At 47.5% G+C, this 19,488-nt stretch overlaps 1 protein-coding gene across 6 annotated transcripts in view; it reads right to left on the reverse strand.

Annotated features, from left to right (window-relative positions):
• The window catches only part of INPP4B (inositol polyphosphate-4-phosphatase type II B), a 1,055,719-nt gene that overhangs the window by 164,293 nt on the left and 871,938 nt on the right, over nt 1–19,488 (reverse strand). For all 6 annotated transcript variants that reach the window (XM_063920402.1, XM_063920401.1, XM_063920400.1 and 3 more), the window contains one exon: nt 6,482–6,620. In XM_063920402.1, the coding sequence (XP_063776472.1) occupies nt 6,482–6,620 (139 nt within the window). The remainder of the gene's footprint in view (nt 1–6,481; nt 6,621–19,488) is intronic.

The following is a 19,488-nucleotide window of genomic DNA, read 5'->3' on the forward strand; positions in this document are numbered from 1 at the left end:
TGCAGCTGTAAACCAATATCCAAAAGATACACAGACATTAAAGATTATTAAAAAAAGATTGCCCAAAGCCAAAAGAGCTTACAATCAAAAGGGAAACAGGTAATAGCTGTTGGGAAAGTGTCAACATTGGTCTTCAAGGTACACTAGCAGGCCAGGTTTTAGTGATATCCATGCTTGAGAACAGATGGTTAAATCAGAATAACTGAATAACTAATTAAGTCACATGCACTTAAGTAGGGCTATCCTTAAAACCAAGACTGTTAGTGTGCCTTGAGGAGCAAGGGTGGGAAACTATAGTCTGAGAGGTAACAGAAAGCTTCTTTGAAAACACATATGTTCCATGACTGCTTTGAGTTTGCAAAGCTTCATTACTGTGTTATTTTTGGAGAACGCATTTTACATGCATGGTTTGGATGCAAAAATGTCCAACGCTATATTAGGCCGCCCATAGTCTACACATGTCCACAACCATAACAAATTATATGTGCCACACTTTGTCATTCTCTGGCTCTTTATTTCAGAATTGACAATAGTTGATCAGTAAATAAAAAAGTAACATTTTTACAAAACATGTAACAGAACACAAGAAATGTTGACCAACACAGTCTTAAGGTAAAATGCCAGGTATATAGGTGTGGGATACCAGTTTGGCATTGAGCATGTTAACACAAGAATGTCAACAAGGTCTAAAGGTCGACTTTGACATAATAATGTTGACATGTTCAGTTTATTGACATTGTACATGTCGACGGTTAGAATGTCGACCAAACTAAGCCTAACTTTAACCCTAACGCTGCTAAATTCATAATGTAGACATGCATTGTGTCAATATTTTGTCAACAGGTTGAATGTCAACATTACGAACATGTCGGCCTTTTTGAACAAAGCTGTTGACATTCAGAATCATTTTTAATCACAGTGTAGGCACTGTGAATGTCGCCTGTGTGACTGCATACCCGCCGTACGTAGGAAGGGGTATTAATAGAATTTTTTGACGTGAATGGTGGCCAGGAGAATGCTGTAATAATAATGCAGGGTGTGCCTGGAATAAAAATAATTCTTTTTCCAATATACTTTTAGATATGCCCTCAAGTGTCTCATATTTCCATGTATATTATTTCAACAATTGGTAATAAAACGTTCCAAAAGTTGATGATAAATTTTGAATGAATCTCCGAGCTGTGCTTGAATTGCTATACACAGCAAGCTTTTTTTTAATCAGATAGCCATGATGCCTCCCTTGCAAATGCCATACACCAGAATGAAGGAAATTAATATGTATTGGTGCACACAAATCATATTTTCTGTCCACCTTTCCATGATAAAATCGCAGGCAGTGTCACTAAGCAGGTTCACAGAATGCTGCCTAGAAAATAGCTACATCACTCTGACACTTTATTGCTAAATCCAACCTGATAAATTCTCCCCCCAACTCTTCTTAGCTGGGAGATAAACTCATTATCTAAATGATATAAAATCCCAACAGATGCAATTAAGTGACCAAAATTCCAGAGCCCTGGTTTGCTGCAATTATATCTTCAGGATCTGTCTATGGTCTAATCCTTAGCGCTGAATGTGCAGGTTCCCAGCCTCAGTGATCAGTCATACTGTAGTCCCGACACTCGGTTCTGCTCTACAGCTGATTTTTAATAAGCAACTGGTAGGTTTTGGGATGAAATGTCACCGTCCACCAAATGTAACATCAGACTAACAATAATATAATGTATGCATTCATTTCAAGGAATACAGAACATATTACACACCAATAATTTACATGTAATGAAGGAGCAAAGAGTAAAAGTAAAGTAAAATCTGTTATTCAGTTTATCTGATACAGTAAATGACCCAATAACAACCAAGTGTGGCCTAATTCATGGCAATTCATTTAATTACTCCTCTGTTTTACTAAACAGAAAGAATTCTCGTGGATTATGTTCCCCCCCCCCCAGAGTCACAATGCAACACGGACATGTGGTGAGGTAAATGGCTGGGGAGGCACTAGCTAGAACCAGGGCCAAATTAACACACAATATACAGTATAAGCCCAAGGGTTCATGTGGGCATTATATACAGGTGCAGCAGTATATACTGCTGGAAATTTGGTGAGTTTTGATCAGAGATGGGTGGTAAAGGTAGGCAGGGGAGGCACTTCCTCATCTGTCTAAAGGGGGGTACACATGTACAGATGTGTGCTGATCAGGAGTGGTTCTAGGCACAGGCAAGCAGGTCGGGTGCCCGATGCGATGCGGCCCGCGGGCGCAGCCACCCTGCAGGCGCCCACCCGCACCCTGCTCCCCGGTTGCAGCAGGAGCTGTGGGTTGTGTGGACACCTGCTGCAGCCGGCGCCGTTGTCAGACGCTAGAGGTCATAATTGACCTCTAGTGTCTGTGCGGCGCTATGGGAGAGACGTCATGACGTCTCTCCCACAGAGAGAAGCGGGTTGCCAGAGATGGAGGAGCAGCGGCAGCAGCGGTCGGAAAGCAGGAGGGGGGCTAGTGAGTATTTTTTTTGTGTTTGTAAGCGGCGCTACTAGGGAGCACAATTACAGGGGGCACAACTACTGGGGGCCCAGCTACAGGGGGCACAACTACTGTGGGCACAGCTACAGGCGGCAAAGCTACAGGGGGCACAGCTACTGAGGGCTCAACTACAGTGTCACAACTACTGGGGGCACAGCTATAGGGGGCAAATCTACTGGGGGCATAAATGTGGCCACACCCCTTCCCTATGAGGCCACGCCCCTATTTTTGGGTGCATGCCTTCGGCACGCACTAACTCTGTTTTACCTGTCGGGGTGGAGCAAAGGAAACTTTTGCCCTAGGCACCACAAGGTCTAGAACCGGCCCTGGTGCTGAGTGATCTAGCACAGACCGCTCAGCACACATCTCTCCCCCTGCTCAGCACTCAGCACGATGTGTGCTGAGCGAGGTGGGCGGTGAAGTAAGCGATCTAACTAGATTGTGCCAGCATGCAGGCCAATCTAGAACCGGCGATAGCGCCGCGCATTGCTATCACTATGGGGCATACACACGGAGAGATGTGTGCTTCATTGCTAAGCAATCTAGTCAGATTGTTTAGAATTTAAGCACACATCGCTACGTGTGTACCCCCTATAGACTATTTACTCCAGAGTTTTGACTCTAAAATTGACTAGAATAATACAAAGGAGATATATAAGATATAGATAAATAATTAATATAGTTAAAACTCTGTCGTATACTGGAGTATGACAGGAAAGACTCACCTGCCTAACCCCACCGCATGTCACTGCAATGCAATGACACAGTTACTAAGGCCTATGAAACAAAGCCAAATTGCACTGCCTAGGCATTAAAGGTTCTGCTGAAATGCAGTCTTTTACTATCATTGTATACACTGTGTAAGCTTACAGTGAGGTTGAAAAATTGTGTACATTACACAAAAGACCAATAGGTGGCAGTAGTTTACAAGTCACATTACTTGTCTGCTAGTTCCTTTTCAAATCCTGTGTTTGTCTTTTGTTCATTTAGATTCTTTGCAGAGGAGTCATTGATAAAAGGATTATGAGAATGAAAGCTGTGGATCCCATCCTCCCTACTGATCGAACAAACATGCATCTCTCAGAAATCATTTAATTTCTAAAAACTGATGTGTGCATGGGTGTGCTGTTTGCATGCAGCGTACAGGTAATACAAAGGCATGTGGCCCAGTATAGGACTGATGTCATTACGCTCCCCTGCTCCACTGCCTACAATTACTGTACAAACTTGGTCAGGCAAATAAACTGCTGGCTGGAGAAGACTGGAATCTATTTATTCCACCTGACCTTGGCCGAAATTACTTGTGCTTCTCCACACTGCACTGCTTGTATGTTACTCATCATCACCAGGGGACCATGAAGATAGATTGTTTTCATAGGTTTTTTCATAACAAAAGAAATGAAGTTACTCTGCCCTCCTGACACATGGGGGCCTACATCTTCTTTTCAGAAGCTTGGGAGAGAAAAATAATAATGACGTAATTAAGTAAATTAAATGTTATGCCATATGAGTAAACCTAGAGTAGATGTATAAAACATTACTATCTGCCATTCAGAGTCTACCACGTGTATACTGTATACTAGTGTTACTATCAGTGTCAATGATCTAATGGATCTTTAGATTTGGATTCTTTAGATCCAACTGCCTGAAATACCCTTTGTTGGCATCTACAAATATTTATCTTTGTTAATTATTTATATAGTCACGTGAAAATGGTTCTATTTCTGCACCTTTCCCCCCATTTATTTATATATGACCTGTTGTATGATTATGACAGCAGTATAGCCATCATACAAAAATATTATAAAGTTAGCAGTGTCACTTGTATATTTACATAGAAGTGACCACAAATTTGGTGAGCATGCATTCAGTGCCAAGTCCCTGATACTTGAAGATGTGGCATGCCCACAGAGCTGCAGCCTTACAGAGAACAGACACAGGATACATTACATTGTAATGGGATGCGTTCGGCATCCCGGCTGTCATGATGCCGACAGTCATGTGACAGACACCGGAATCCTGATACCACTCAGGAGACCGGCACCGGAACTCTGACAGCCGAAGGGTTAGGGTTAGGCACTAGGTGGGTTAGAGTTTGGCACTAGGGGGGGTGGTTAGCCGTAGCCACCCCCCCAAAGGGTTAGCCATGGCTGCCACCCCAGGAGGATCGGGGTAGGGGATGAGGAGAGGTAGTATACTTACCCAGTCCGGTGTCAGTATCACCAGTGTCAGGATGCCGATGCCGGTCATGTGTCCGCCGGTATCTCGACCGCCGGGATAACATATCTAATCCCTTTGTAACAGCAGGGGTTATAACATGAGGACAGCTGTGAATGAGGTGAAGCATTTGCTATGGGTATCAAAGGTATCTGGATGATAGATCAATAATGTCTAGGTCGACACCACATGATCAACATGTATTAGGTTGGCAGGGACAAAAGGTTGACAGGTAAAAAAGGTCAACATCGAAATGGTCAACACATGTATTTTCAACATTTTTAGGGTTAGGGTTAGGCTACCGGAAGGGACCGGTAGAGTTAGGCACCAAGGAAAGTGGTTAGGTTCCCAAACTTTCTTGAATCACGGCACCCTAGAGTATCAGAATTTTTTTCACGGTACCCCTAGGCCAAAAGTGTCTTATTGAGAAATTCAGAAAATAATATTAAATTAAGTCACTTGTTTTTATAAGTCATCCTTAGGTTCAGTTATGTCGTGAGGGACAGGATTCATTCTGTTTATCCATATATTTTATTACTGGAAGCCACCAGAACTGATTCTGTCTTTTACATTGACAGTAAATAATTTGAATTGAACCTGGACCACCAATCCAAGGTAACCCTACAAGCACCCCGAGGCACTATAGGGTACCTAGGCACAGTGTTTTAGAACCACTGGAGTAGGCTAAGGAAAGGGATGGTTAGGTTTAGCCATGGGGGGGGGGGAGGTTAGTTGGTGTTATGCACATGGGGGAGGGTTGTGAACCTGTTGACCTCTTAGCACTGTAGACCTTTTGTCCCTGTCAAACCTTATGCATGGCCACCAATTAGTGTCAACATTTTGACTTTCAATCTATTAATCCACACCAAACATCCCTATGTTCTTCTTCACTGTCCCTAAAAGGTCACGTTTGCTACTTGTGTTTTATAAGCGTGTACTACTTCAGTCATTCCAGCTATGTGAACCATGCACTCTGTGCTGTCACCTGCATTCTCCCTGCTCTCTGATGAGCTTCCACAATAACCAAATGGGGAATACTCTGAATGGAAGGACTACCATGGACTGTAACTATTTCTGACTCACCCATAGAAAAGTGCCATACTGTAAATATTTTGATTACTGACGAATTGATCAACTCATATACAGTTACAAAAGAAGAAAGTTTTATACTTAATAATGAAAGAATAGAACAAATAAGTATTTAATTTCACCATAATTATACTTGATTTAGTACACAGATTAATATGGCAGGGATAACCATGCAAATGGTGGTATATATCACAAGCTCAGAGTGTTGTCTGTACAGATGACCACAGGTGTACTGAATGAATTGTTACTGAAGCCAAATAGCCAATACCTTACTTTAAGAAATCGGTGATGTCATCCTAACTAATCCTTTGGATTTTGGCAGCCTGGACAAAAAAATTAAATGTGTACTGCTGCCTCAGTATGCTGCCTGTTGTGATCTGTTAATACCAATTTGTCTTAGCTTGAAAGAAAAACACTGTGCAGGTTTCAAGTGCTTCCCCTGCTGAACCAATTGAGCATGGCCAGCATATCTGAGAGTACAAGGAGATACAATATGATAAATGATCTTCCATCAGGGATATGGCTGTATAATGCTGGCTAGTGTATTAGTACTGTACTTCTGGGAAAGGCCATTGTCATCTGCCGCTCCTTATTGTTGTAAATAGATGTGTTTCATTCAAAGCAGTTGGGCTATAATGATAGGAAAGATACCTTACCATTTATGGGCGATGTGATGAGATCTTCATCTAAGGAATCAGGTTTTATGTCTTTTGTACTGTCTTCTTGTTCAAGCAGCCTGTCCGTCATGGCGATAATGCAATTAAGGCTCTTCCCTACGTTGGCCCACACCCTATCCTGAAAAGAACATAAGCATCACAAAACATACACTACCACAATACAGCACCTACACAATGAACAGGAGCTAGAAATACAGTGACAATATCAGATCAGCACATCCTCTCAAGCTCTTAACACATGAATAAAGCAAAAAGAAAGGAAAAACACAATCACAGAAGCATGTACTGTATCATAAAGCAGAAATGTAATACTGTGATGTTACTGACAGCCTCAGGTAGGGGATATTTATTTTTACAGATTTGCAGATTATATTAAGTATGCCGCTAAAGTTCCTGAGGAAATTCACACACACCAACACTTGCCCGAATTTAGGGAGGCTTTCTAGAACTAGTGGGAGAGGACATCAGTCTCCCGGATCATTCCCATTTCCCCAGCCAATTGGGCAGTCCAGTCCAGGTACTTGATGACCTGTTTTGTGGTGAATTGAATCACTGTGACCTCACACCCTGTGGCATGATGCACTATATGGCAAGGGGCAGGGCCATGGTGGATTGTGTAAGTAATAAATGGGTTGTCGGGTGTTTTATTTCAATGCAGCAGTTTTTTAATTCAGTCTGTGCCTTTAATGTTTCAGGTGCCTGCTAGTACATGCTGGTCTGCTAGTACATGCTGGAACTTGTGGTTCTCCAAATCCCAGCATGACCTGACAGTCCTGAAAATTGGATGTGACAGTGCTTGCTGGGACTTGTAGTGCACCATTAAAGGACACAATTATTCATTCTATTAACTCTTCATTATCTCCTTGATCATCGCTCTGAGGCAGACAGAAAATCCCTAACGTTATTGGCACCACTGTAATGATGGTGTGGAACCCCCACACTGTAGGTATCCATCTATTATTCTGCCAGCCCTGGCTGGTCAAGCCTATTGCTGCTGGTTAGTGAAATATTGGGAGAACCAAATGCTCTTTGTCTTTCTCTATACCAGCCTAGGCTTGAAAGCAGTGGTCGGCTACTGCCCGTGGACTGCAGACCACATACGGAGGGGGAAGGGGAACAGTTAATAACATAAGCCTAATAGTACCTTTAATGCTGTACGTAATATGTGCCATGGCTGTCAGCAGCCAGTGTGAAACACTATTACAGTTATGTTTATCAATAGGGAGGTGGACCCCATGCTTTTTAATTTTTTTAAAACATAAAACAAATGTGCGATTATTTGCAACCACAAATACCTGCACAGATCCTAGGGAGCTGTGCAGTGCTTTCTACACACACAGCTGTATGAGACAGATCATTTATATACAGCAGCTGGGTTCTAGGCGGTGCTGCAACAGTTTCCAGGGTTTCTATCATTCTAATTTTAAAAATATTGGTGGTCATTCCGAGTTGTTCGCTCGCTGCTATTTTTAGCAAAATTGCTAATAGGCTAAAATCCGGCAGTTCTGCGCATGCGAATTCAACGCAGGGCGCACGCGCTAAGCAATTTTACACAAAACTATGCTATTTTACTCACGGGCGAACAAAGCTTTTCAGTCGCTCTGTTGATCGGAGAATGATTGACAGGAAGTGGGTGTTTCTGGGTGGTAACTGAGCGTTTTCCGGGAGTGTGCTAAAAAACGCAGGCATGCCAGCAGAAAACGCAGGAGTGGCTGAAGAAACGGGGGAGTAGCTGGCCGAACGCAGGGCGTGTTTGTGACGTCAAACCAGGAACTAAATGGACTGAGGTGATCGCAATCTAGGAGTAGGTCTGGAGCTACTCAGAAACTGCAAGGAATTATTTATTAGCAGTTCTGCTAATCTTTCGTTAGCAATTCTGCTATGCTAAGATACACTCCCAGAGGGCGGCGGCTTTGTGTTTGCATTGCTGCTAAAAGTAGCTAGCAAGCGAACAACTCGGAATGACCACCAGTGATGGGGAACAGATGTTCAATTGCATTCTAAAGTTTGACTTCTCTGTGGTTTTCCGGCAGCTTGGACTTGATTAGCTGAAGGCTGCATAAGCCTGAGGCCGGGTGGTAGTCATGTGACCGCCGGTCGGCTGACCGACAGTCACATGACCTCCTCCGTGAGCCCGACGGCTCACTATCCCGATGGTCGGCATGCCGACCAACAGGGACTATTTCCACTCGTGGGTGTCCACGACACCCATAGAGAGGGAATAGAACCCGTGGCGACCGCAGGTCGCCACCAAGCCCGCAGCGTGGCGAGCGCAGCGAGCCCGCAAGGGGCTTGCTGCACCCGCCCCTCCCCGCCGGGATCCCGGCGTCGGTATGCTGCCGGGATCCCGGCATCGGTAAGGTGACCGGCGGTCAGGAGACCGCCGGTCACCCATACTACACCCCTGAGGCCATATAAGAGCCCAACTTTTTGTGATTGGTTGTTTTATGACTAAGCAGTTGCTAGGCAGATCATATTTTCTGGTGGGTTTTTTCCTATAGGAACAGAGGGTCGTCAGTCAAGCTGTAAGGGGTTGGTCTCAGGAGAGTATATAGGGCAGGGTCATGTGCCTCAGGCTTCCTCTTGCCATTTTTATTGTATGGCCCAGGAAGGCTGAGTATATTGCCACAGATTATTTGATACTGTTGTCACCTTTGTCCCTTTATATTGTTCTGTGCTGCCCCCCTCCCTTGTTCTCCCTTCCTCTATATCTTTATTTACAATCCTGTTGTTGTTGCTGCTGCCCTATGCCGCGTCCACGCCGCTCCGCTCCCCCCTCCCGCTGCCTCGTGGAGGCCGTGGGCACCCCTCGCTCCCGCTCCCGTAGGCGGCCCCCCGGAGGTTGCTTCCGGCGGCGGCAGGTTCGCGGCAGGGTCGGGCCGCTGCGGCCCGCGCCCCTGCCAGCGGGGATCGTGCGGCCGGCGGCCGCTCTGAGCGTCCCCGGCGGCATCCGTGCGCAGGGCGACTCCCTCGCCCGGTGCGTTGGTCAGCGTCGCATCTCCCTTTCTCTCCCCGTCGGTGGCTCCAAACAGCGGCGCGGGCGCCCACGTGGTGCCGGGCGTCCGCGGCCGGGCTGCGGTGGGGGAGGGGGGGCTTCTACTGCACGAGAGTCATACTGGTGTGGGGCTGCAGGGTGCGCCTGGGCCTTCGGCTCAGTAGACCAGGGCGGATGCGGAGGGGCCCCCACCCTGTGGGGGGCCATTTTCGCCCGCATATAGGGTTGGGGATGGGGTGGTTAGGACAGGCCCTGGGGTGGTCAGGGGGGTGGGTATTGCTGGGGATTCCGCGGTGCCGCCCCTCTTCCAGTTTCCGGGCTGGGGTTCCCGCAACGGGAGCCTTTTTGCTTGGCTCCCTGTCACACGTTGCGCATCTTCCCGCGTCGGCATCCCCGGGCGTCGGGCTCCAGCCCCCCCCCCCCCCGGCCCGGTGGGGGCGGTGCAGCTGGTGGCAACACAGTCGTCCATTGCTGCGGCTTCCCACCTGCCTGGCCCTCCACTGACGTTTGGCGCGCCTCACGGGTTTGCCGGGGGTCAGTTTTTCACCGGCGGCTTTCCCTGGCCTCTTGCGCAGGCGTTTCCGGAGCGCCTTTCATAGGCCTCCCGGTTCTGTCCTCGTCACAATTTTCTCCGTACGTGCTAGCTCGGCCGTTGGCGTCCAACCCACGTGGTCGGTCGGTGGCCCCCGGGTTGCGGTTCCCCCCCCTGCCTTTGCGGGCTTGTATGCCGGGTCTTCCCCGGCTGGGGCGATCCCATTGGCCCACTTTTGGCAGCCGCCCCCCGCACCTACGCCGTTCCATCCTGTTTCGGCGGCATTTCATGGGTCGGCCGATTACCTTCCACCTCCCGCGTGGCGCCCTGCCTACGCCGTTGTTGGCGCGCCGGGGGTCGGGTCTGCCTTCCCCCACGCCGTTTCGTTCCCCTCTGTTGGGGGTCCTCTCCCGCCGTGCCCCGCTGGCCCCCCCTCCGACGGGCGATGGAGCTTTGCCCCCCTCCCGCCTCTTACCCCCATTTCCGTTAATGCGCTGGTTTCTCCTGCGCCTGTTGTCCCTTCTGTTTCCTCCTCTCAGGTGCTGGCTGGTTCCGGGTCTTCGTCGCGGAGGGGCCGGAGGTCGGAGAGGACCGCGGCCGCGGCACTGACGGGAGCAGTCCCGCCACCTCCGGAGTCGGGTGCAACGGACGATGCTGTCCGGGTCCTTCAGGCACTGGTGAGCACGCTATTACTTCCCACTTTTCTTCTAGCACTTCTTCCTCATCTTCTAGCAGTGTTTCTTCAGGTTCTCCGCGGCGCCCGCGTAAACTAGCTAGACTTATCGCGCAGCGCGTGGCTAAGGAATCGCGAAAGGCGGCAGCACCGGCGTCGGCGGTCCCCCTTGACCCCCCCCTGTTATACGGAGATGGTGCATGGCCGTTACCCGGGGGGTTCGCAAGCGGATGCGGGAAAAATTCAGGAAGGGGAAGTACGTTGACATCTTCACCCTTACGGATGAGATGCGGCAGGCTTGTGAGGCAGCTAAGAAACCGGGGGGCATTGGGGAGAGTGCTTTCCGTAATGTTCACCAGTGGTTGCGGGGTTTCTTGGGTTTTACGGCTTGCTACACCGAATCGCGGACCGCAGAGTATCCCAATTTGGTCAAATATCTGTTTTGGGTGCATGACATGTACTTGAAATCCAAGGGTTCCGCTTGGCGGGATTACGACGAGAAATTCCATCGTAATCAGGATGGAAACCCCATTCTGCCCGCGGGTTTTAGGGATGTCGAGGTATGGTTGGAGGTCACACAACAGGTCAAACCCACTCCGGACGCCGCGGTCAAGAAACCCGCGGCGGCCGGGGTTTCGGGTTCCCACTCCTCGGGGAAAGGCAAGTGTTTTGCCTACAATGAGGGAAAATGCACTAGGGGCGTAAATTGTCGTTTTCGCTACTCGTGTAAGTTGTGCAGGGCCGGTCACTCGGCCAAAGACTGCACCTTGGCGGCGAGCGGTAAGCCCTCCGCTCCAGCCGAGGCCGGGGGAGTTGGTAAGTAAGGCCCCCTCCCCTATTCTAGTTCCCGAATTGCGGCGCTGGCTTAGTTTATACCCCTACAGGTCGGCAGCGTTGTTCCTTTTGGAGGGTTTTCGGTATGGTTTTCGCCTGCCCATTTCGGATTCGGTGCACGTGGTGGCGCGCCGGAATTTGAAGTCGGCTCGCGAATTCCCGCATGAGGTCCGGCGGAAAGTGGACGCGGAGATCGGCTTGGGGCCCATGTGTGGGCCCTACGCCTTTCCCCCTATTCCCTCCTTGTGCATTTCCCCCGTGGGGGTGGTGCCCAGGAGGGCCCCAAGTAAGTTCCGCCTGATACAGCACTTGTCGCATCCTCCGGGCGTTTCGGTTTACGACTCCATTCCCGAGGCCGTGTGCAGGGTGCGTTATCAGTCTTTCCATGACGCTCTGCGCTTGGTGCGGGACTGTGGTCCGGGGGGCCTGTTGGCAAAATTACACGTTGAATCAGCCTTTCGGCTACTTCCCCTGCACCCGGATTCCCTGCGGTTCTTGGGTTTCAAATTGGGGACGAGTTTTACGTGGATTGATGTCTCCCCATGGGCTGTTCAGTCTCCTGCGCCTATTTTGAGAGATTTAGCACTTTTTTGCACTGGTGCATCCGGGCCGCCTCCGGGCAACCCGGGGTGGCCCACTACCTGGACGATTTTCTCTTTATGGGCCCAGGGGAAAGTTCGGTCTGTGGCGATATTCTGTCGGTGGCCCAGTCCTTGTTCGAAAGTTTGGGTTTTCCCGTCGCGCAGGACAAGTGTGAGGGCCCCTGCAGTTGTCTTAGCTATTTGGGAATCGAAATAGACACGGTGGCGGGTTGTTGTCGCCTCCTCGAGGATAAAGTGCGTAAGCTTTTGGGTTAATTCACGATTGTTTGGGCAAGCGCAGGGTTCGGCTTAAGCAGGTACGGTCGTTGCTGGGTTCTTTCAACTTTGCGTGCCGGATTATCCCCATGGGTAGGGTTTTCTGTCGCAAACTTGAACGGGCCACAGTGGTGACGGTCCGGCAGCATCACACCGTGTACCTTTCCCGCGAGATCAGGGATGATTTGCGGAGTTGGGTTTCTTTCCCAGTGTCCTTCAACAGGGAGGTTTTGTGGCCTCCCCCTTGTTGTTCCACTAGTTGGCTCCAGTTGTGCGCTGATGCCTCGGGCAGTCAGGGTGTTGGGGCATTTTTGCCGGGGCATGGTGCGCAGCTGCTCGGCCGTTTCTTTGGGTGGCACAGGGTTTCACCAAGAACCTCCTTTTGCTGGAGTTGTTCCCGATCATAGTGGCCCTTGAGTTGTGGGCCTGCCAGTTCTCGAATCGGGACATTTCGTTCCGTTTCGACAACTTGGGGGTGGTGCACGCTATCAATAACCAGCGTTCGTCCTCTCCACAGGCGTTGCGGCTGTTGCGTCATATGGTGTTAGTTTGCTTGCGGCGCAATATTAATTTCAGGGCCCGTCACGTTCCCGGTATCGACAACGGAGTTGCGGATGCGTTGTCTCAGTTCCAGTTTGATAGATTCCGGGCGTTGATTCCGGGAGCGGTGGCGGAGGGTTTACCGGGCCCGCCTTCTGTCTGGCAGTTTGTCGAGTCGGGTTGGCTGCTCTGGCCAGGTGTGCGTTGGCTCCTTCCACGCTCAGGGCGTATGAGGCGGCCTGGCGTGATTGGTCGGCCTTTCAAAGTAGGTACGGTGTGGCAGGTGAGTCCCCGGCTGACATTCTGTTGGCCTTTGTTTGGGAACATTATCAAAGGGGTAGGTCAAAAGCGGCCATGTCTTCTGCCCTTGCGGGCATTGCTTTTCACTCTCGGCTCTGCGGGATGACGGATCCCGCTGGGTCTTTTGTCCTTTCCAAAGCGCTTAAAGGATGGGCTAGGATGCGTCCGGCGCCTGCGGACTCCCGTAGACCCATGTCGTTGCAGCTGCTAACGGAGTTGCTGCGTGTGCTGCCTCAAATTGCGACCTCGGAGTTCGAGGTGGCTCTATTTAGATGTGCTTTTGCGCTAGCTTTCTTTGGGGCTTTCCGGGTGAGCGAGTTAGTGGCGTGCAGTAAGGCATTTCGTGACTCCGGTATGCTTTACGGGAATGTGCGCCTGCAGGATGGCTTGTTGCTCTGTAGGATTGTGCGGTCCAAGACAGATCAAACAGGTCGGGGTCGCTGGGTGTCCTTGGAGGCCCGGGAGGAAGCGAGTGTGTGCCCGCTGAGGTTGGCACAGGAGTATCTCCGGTTGAGGCTTTCAAGGGGCGACCAGTTGCTGGTGCAGGTTCACGCTGGCCCGCTGACGAAGTTTCAATTTGCTGCAGTGTTTAAGAAATGTTTGGAGGTGCTAGGCTTGCGCGGGGAGGACTTCGGTACCCATTCCTTTCGGTTTGGGGCGGCTACCCATGCAGTGGCTGCGGGCTCATCCCCTGCGGCTATTCGGGAGCTGGGCCATGGGAAGTCTGCGTCCTATAAGTCTTATGTCCGTTGTGATAAGATGTAATTGTTGCGCCTGTTGCGCTAACCCAAAAACTTGTTTACTCGTCGGTTTTTGAACGCTTACCGTTCAGGAATCGAGGGTGTGAAGTGAATTTTTAAATTTTCCTCCGAGGGGGCCTAATTTCAATTGGCTGTTCTCTCAAGGTCCACGGGAGGTTTTTTGAGTTTTCTCCTTCACTTGGGTTATATCTGTTTATTGCATTAATGCATTACCTATGTTTTTTGTGTTCAAATTTCTGATGTTGAACATGTGTGGCTGGTTGGCCATTCTTATGTTTTTTGGGCGGCGAGGCATCACATGGCACTTAGGGCGGCTGATGTTTTCGGATCTAGGGAGTTGCATTGGGTAGGTGTCAGGGGCATGCTTTGGGGCGATTTGTTGCAGATCCTTTTTCATCGTGAGCGCAGCTGGGGTCGCCCCAGTTGTATCGTCCTGCATTTAGGTGGCAACGATCTGGGCCGAGTTAAGGGCATAGATTTAATTTTGTCCATTAAGGCGGATTTGGTGGCAATTCGTTGTCACTGGCCAGGAGTCTGCATTGTTTGGTCGGAGATAGTTCCGCGTTTTCATTGGCGGGGTGCGGTGCGTTTCTCAGCTCCGGAGAAAGCTCGCAAGAAGGTGAATTCGGCGGTGTATCTGTTTGTTAGGGCCATAGGTGTAATAGCTGTCAGGCATCCTTTACTTGTGCTGCGTACCCGGCAGTTCTACAAGGAGGCTGGGGTTCATCTTTCTCCGGACGGAGTGCAGTTTTTTCCTGGAAGATGTTTTTGGTACTTTTCGTTAGGGTTCTTTAGTTTGTTCTTAGTTTGTTCTTATTGTTTGGTTCGGATGGCGGTGGCGGTTTTGTAAACCTTTGGTGGCGGGAAGTCGCTACCAACCAGCGGTCAAACAGGCATAAGTGGTCATTGTGGGGCACCCTCTTTAAAAGAACGGCAGGTGTGTCCTTCTCTTGCGGTTGGACATTTAGACGTTCCCCTGCGGGAACCGAACGTTTGCCAGAGAAAAGAGTGGTGAGGCCAGCACAATGCGGGTTATGCAGGAAGGAGGCGGGGTTTGGGTACTCCCCTCCTTGGTTTGGTGGTTTTCACCTAGGTGACTGGAGCTGGTGTCTGGTAGCGACTTTTCCTTTGCCATCCTCCAATCTAAATTTAATTTTACAATCTAAATTAATTCCATTTCAATTACAATTATAGTTTAAAGAGTTGGTCAGCGATCAATAAATATCGTCTGACCTTTAACTCCAGCTACCGTGTCCGTGTCTTTATTTCAGTGTTGTGTCAATTTATTTTAGTGATAAGCTAGCTTAAGAAAGGTTTATGTAATCACAATAAAGTTATGGGCGCCTTATAGTAAATTGGTGGGATGCAGATCTGCCAGGAAAATACAGAAAAGGCAAAATCAGAGCTTAGTAACTATACCTCTATCTCTGAATGCACAATCTGTCGTCCATCTTTTGGGCTGGGTACACACCTAACCGATACGTTGGCGGACCCATCGGCGCACTGACCGAGCGTCCGACAAGGTAAGTGTACACACTTAGCGATCAGACGCTTGATGTGTCGGTCAGGATCCCCAGCTGGTCGGGTATTTGAATTTGCCCACCCATCTGTGACGTCAGCCTCCTGTAGCAAGTTTACGGGCGCGTACAGATATAGTGGCCATCGGCTGTGCTTCACAGCTGATGCAGTATGTCTGTTCACAGACATATCAGGGGCACACACCCGCTGACAGGCTCATGATATATTGGCCATTCAAGCCAGTGAGTACCCTGCTTTATTCTTACCAGCACTCCCTCTCCCATTTCACTTCTAGATATTTTGGAAAGTGTCTTAACTCAGTTTCAGATGGTAGAAGTCATAGCAATAAAATTCAATTCCCTTCACTTTATAATACAATAGCAGGCAGGCAAGATTAATGTTTTACAAAATATAGCCTTGTATACCGTAAATAGGCAATGAAAGTCTAATGCAGCTGTTGTGAAACTACAAGTCCCAGCATGTCCTACCACAGTTTTGATATTAGGGAATGCTAAAACTGTGGCAAGGCATGCTGGGATGTGTAATTTCACAACAGCTGGAGAGCCACAGGTTGGTCAGGCCTGGTCTAGTGTTTAAAGTGTGTTTAAAATTGTCAGCATAGCCTTGTCAACGTTCTTTGATGCTGACCTGTTCACTCATGCTTTCTAACAAGCATTCACTTTGTATCAACTTAACATCGCCTGCACTGTTCCCAAGTATTAGCACTTGGTAAAATATTCTTAGACTCAGTCAGATATTATTCAATCATTCTCTCTGCAATTTCAAAGTACAGATGCAGCATCCCTCAGCTACGCATCGCGGCAGCAACTTAGTGCACCTTGGTGTGACTAGTCGCACTCATGATCGTATCATTCATTCCCTATGTTAAAGGTTTTTCTATTAAATATTTTATTTATTGATAAAAGAAACACAACATATAATAAGAGTACAAGGGGTCAAGGAAAGCAAATCAGTGAGGAGAAGCATTAAAAGACATTTGAGAGGCTTTATAGCAGTATTACATATTTGGTATAAAAACAACTTGGTAATGTGGGAATGGAGGGGGAGAGAATAAAAGGGGGTAGGTGAGGAAGGTTTCCTGAAATTAGGACACTAAAAACATAGAGAAGTATTGAAAGAAGAAGATATACAAAAAAAGACTATAGAGGGACAAAACAAGAGAATCAGAACAAAAGGCCGGAAAGTCCTTTGGAAGGGTGGAGGTTGGGGAAGGGCCTGGCGAAGGAGTACATAGGAACCCAAAATCTAAAAGAATTGGCGAGACTTGGAATTGAGATTATCTATCATTTTTTGCTTTGCAGCCAAGAGCCAACTTTTATTTATAAATACAGAGAAAGGGGGGAAGGGCAGGCAGGATTTTTCCAGTGAAAGGCGATTAGACATCTAGCCATGTTGAGAATTTGGGTAGCAAATTTTACTGCAAGTCGGTCTGAGGCGTCAAAGGGAGGGATCAAGGGTCTGTATTATTTGGGGAATTTAAAATAGTGAACAAGAGGCTTGTAATCAAAACCCAAAACAAAAGGATCTTTTCGCAGGTCCACCTGGTTTGAATAACAGTACCCAAATTCCTGCAGCCCCTCCAGCAATAGTGGGAGACAGAGCTATAGATTCTAAGGAGTCTAGTAGGAACCATGTAGCAATGATAGAACATTTAAAATAAGTTCTCCATAACTTATTTAAGATCTAGCAAATCACTCCGTAATAGTGAACCAGACATCTTCCACTGTGGGGACACCTAAATCCTCTCCCAGTGGAGCTCACAAACGGATATGGAGGACTCAATCGAGAGGAGGGAGTAGCAAAGAGGAGAAATCATCCTGATTGTAAAGGTCTATGGTAACAAAGGAATTCCAGGGGCAGGGCTTCCCAGTGTAATTGAGTTTAAGATGCATTTGGAGGTAAAGATGTAGCCATACTCATCTTTGCTGCAATGCGGCATGCTGCAACACAGCTTGTTGCATGGCATGCCATACTGTGACTATTCGCAGCTGACGATTACTCCATCATTTCCTAATGAAATTAATGGAGCAATCGCCGGCTGCAAATAGTCACAGCCCATAACAAGATGAGCATGGCTACATCTGTATTGAAATACTCTCACATCTGTAAAGGAAAATCTTGACTGTAGGTCACCCAAGGGAAAGCAGTCAGTTCTGCCCAGCATGTCCAGACACCCTTGGACACCCAATGAGTGAAGCTAAAGAGAGAGAGAGAAACCTGGTTTCTTCAAAGCAGGGATAAGGGGTACAGGTCAATTTAAAACATTTAGCACAACAGTCCCAAATTTAACAGGTAAAGTTAACAACCTGTTAAGTAGAACAGACAATAGGCGGAAGACAAGGAGAGATGCACATGCCAATGTCTACAGGTCTATCCAGTGTGGATGTTTACTAGATGTAGACCATGAGATAGCTTGGCTAAGGTGGGAAACTAAAAAGTAGAGCTTAACATTAAGGACTCACTGATTTGTGGTGGCCCTTTGCAAGTTGATGAAGCCAACCCTTGGAATTTTATCCCTCCAAACAGACAGCCCAAACCAAGCATGGATCTGGGCAACTACATTATTGGGAGCCTTTATAGGCAGTGTCTGGAACAGGTAAAGTACTCTTGGCAGGAGATTAATTTTAAGAAATGCAATCCTACCAAACTATGTAATTATGTGACCCCACCATTGGAATAAGAGGAAATTCTATTAGCCGTGGTACATTTTTCAGTGAAAAAAATTATAATCTTTTGTGATTTTTTTGCCCAATGTTTTTTTTGGCGCAAACATTTACCCGTTTCCGTTCAAAAAACACACAATCTGGAATAAGTTCATGGATCCATGTGTTTTTGCGATCGCAAAAAACTGCACTTATTGCAGATTTTGTTTTTCTTGACTCTGGGCAGGTGTAGTAAAATTCCAAAGAGTGCCAAATATTGCATCGCCTGAATTACCCCACAGGAATCAATCACCACGGCTAATTGAATCCCCCCCTAAGTCTTATTTTATAGAGGACAGGACAGTGGGGTCATTTTCTCTATAGAGAGAATAATAACTATGTATGGGTCAGGAAGACACCAAAGTAATGTATTTTGGTCGCCAGCCATGCAAAGTCATAGTTATGCTTCAGCTGAGCAATTAAGAAAACAGGAATGTGAAGGGAAGAGCTCAATTTTAGAGTTGTTTATCTTACACCCTGAGATATTCCCACACATGAACAGGATTTCAAAAAGGTTCAGAAAATATAAGTGAGGGAATGAATTGGTGAGCAAAACATCATCTGTGAATAAGGAAATCTTAAATCTTTGGAGTCTATTTTGAAACCCACAACATTGTAAGAGAGGCAGACCGTAGCTGCTAGGGGTTCTATAATTAAAGGGAGAGGGAAGAGGAGGAGAGGGAGGGAGATGAGAAGGATGAGGATGAAGAGGAGGATGAGAAGAAGGAGAAGAACTATATTTTAATATTTAGCACTTTTCTCCAATTGTACTCAAGGCACTCGGTGTCATTTGATGAGGACATTGGATGTCAATATATTATTTCACAAATAGATGAACTGTACAGTATCATTGGTATTATTTAAGAGGATGTGCCAGAAGCAGAGATTCTAAAGACAGTAGGATGTGAGCCAATATAGAGCTCTCACACAGACCAAATGGTGAAGATTTTGTAGCACTTTAGACAGATTTATTCTTATAACTGATGTAACTGGAAATTTCATTAAAGACTGTAATGAAAAAAGCCTTCTTGAAAAATTGCTGCACTGTCTATAATTACAACCAGGATGTGTGTGTGATAGATACTGAACCAATATACAAGAGGCAAATAATGGCAGAGTAAAAAAATACCATGTAAATAAAACTGTAAATTAACTCGCAATGTTTTTTTAAATGTTTGTCAACCTATGACGCAACATAGGCATTATTATAAACAAAACACTGGAAGGAAAACTCCATGTGTGGCTTACCTTCA

The sequence above is a fragment of the Pseudophryne corroboree genome, chromosome 1 (genome assembly GCF_028390025.1).
Source record: "Pseudophryne corroboree isolate aPseCor3 chromosome 1, aPseCor3.hap2, whole genome shotgun sequence".
In the NCBI taxonomy this organism is placed as follows: Eukaryota; Metazoa; Chordata; class Amphibia; order Anura; family Myobatrachidae; genus Pseudophryne; species Pseudophryne corroboree.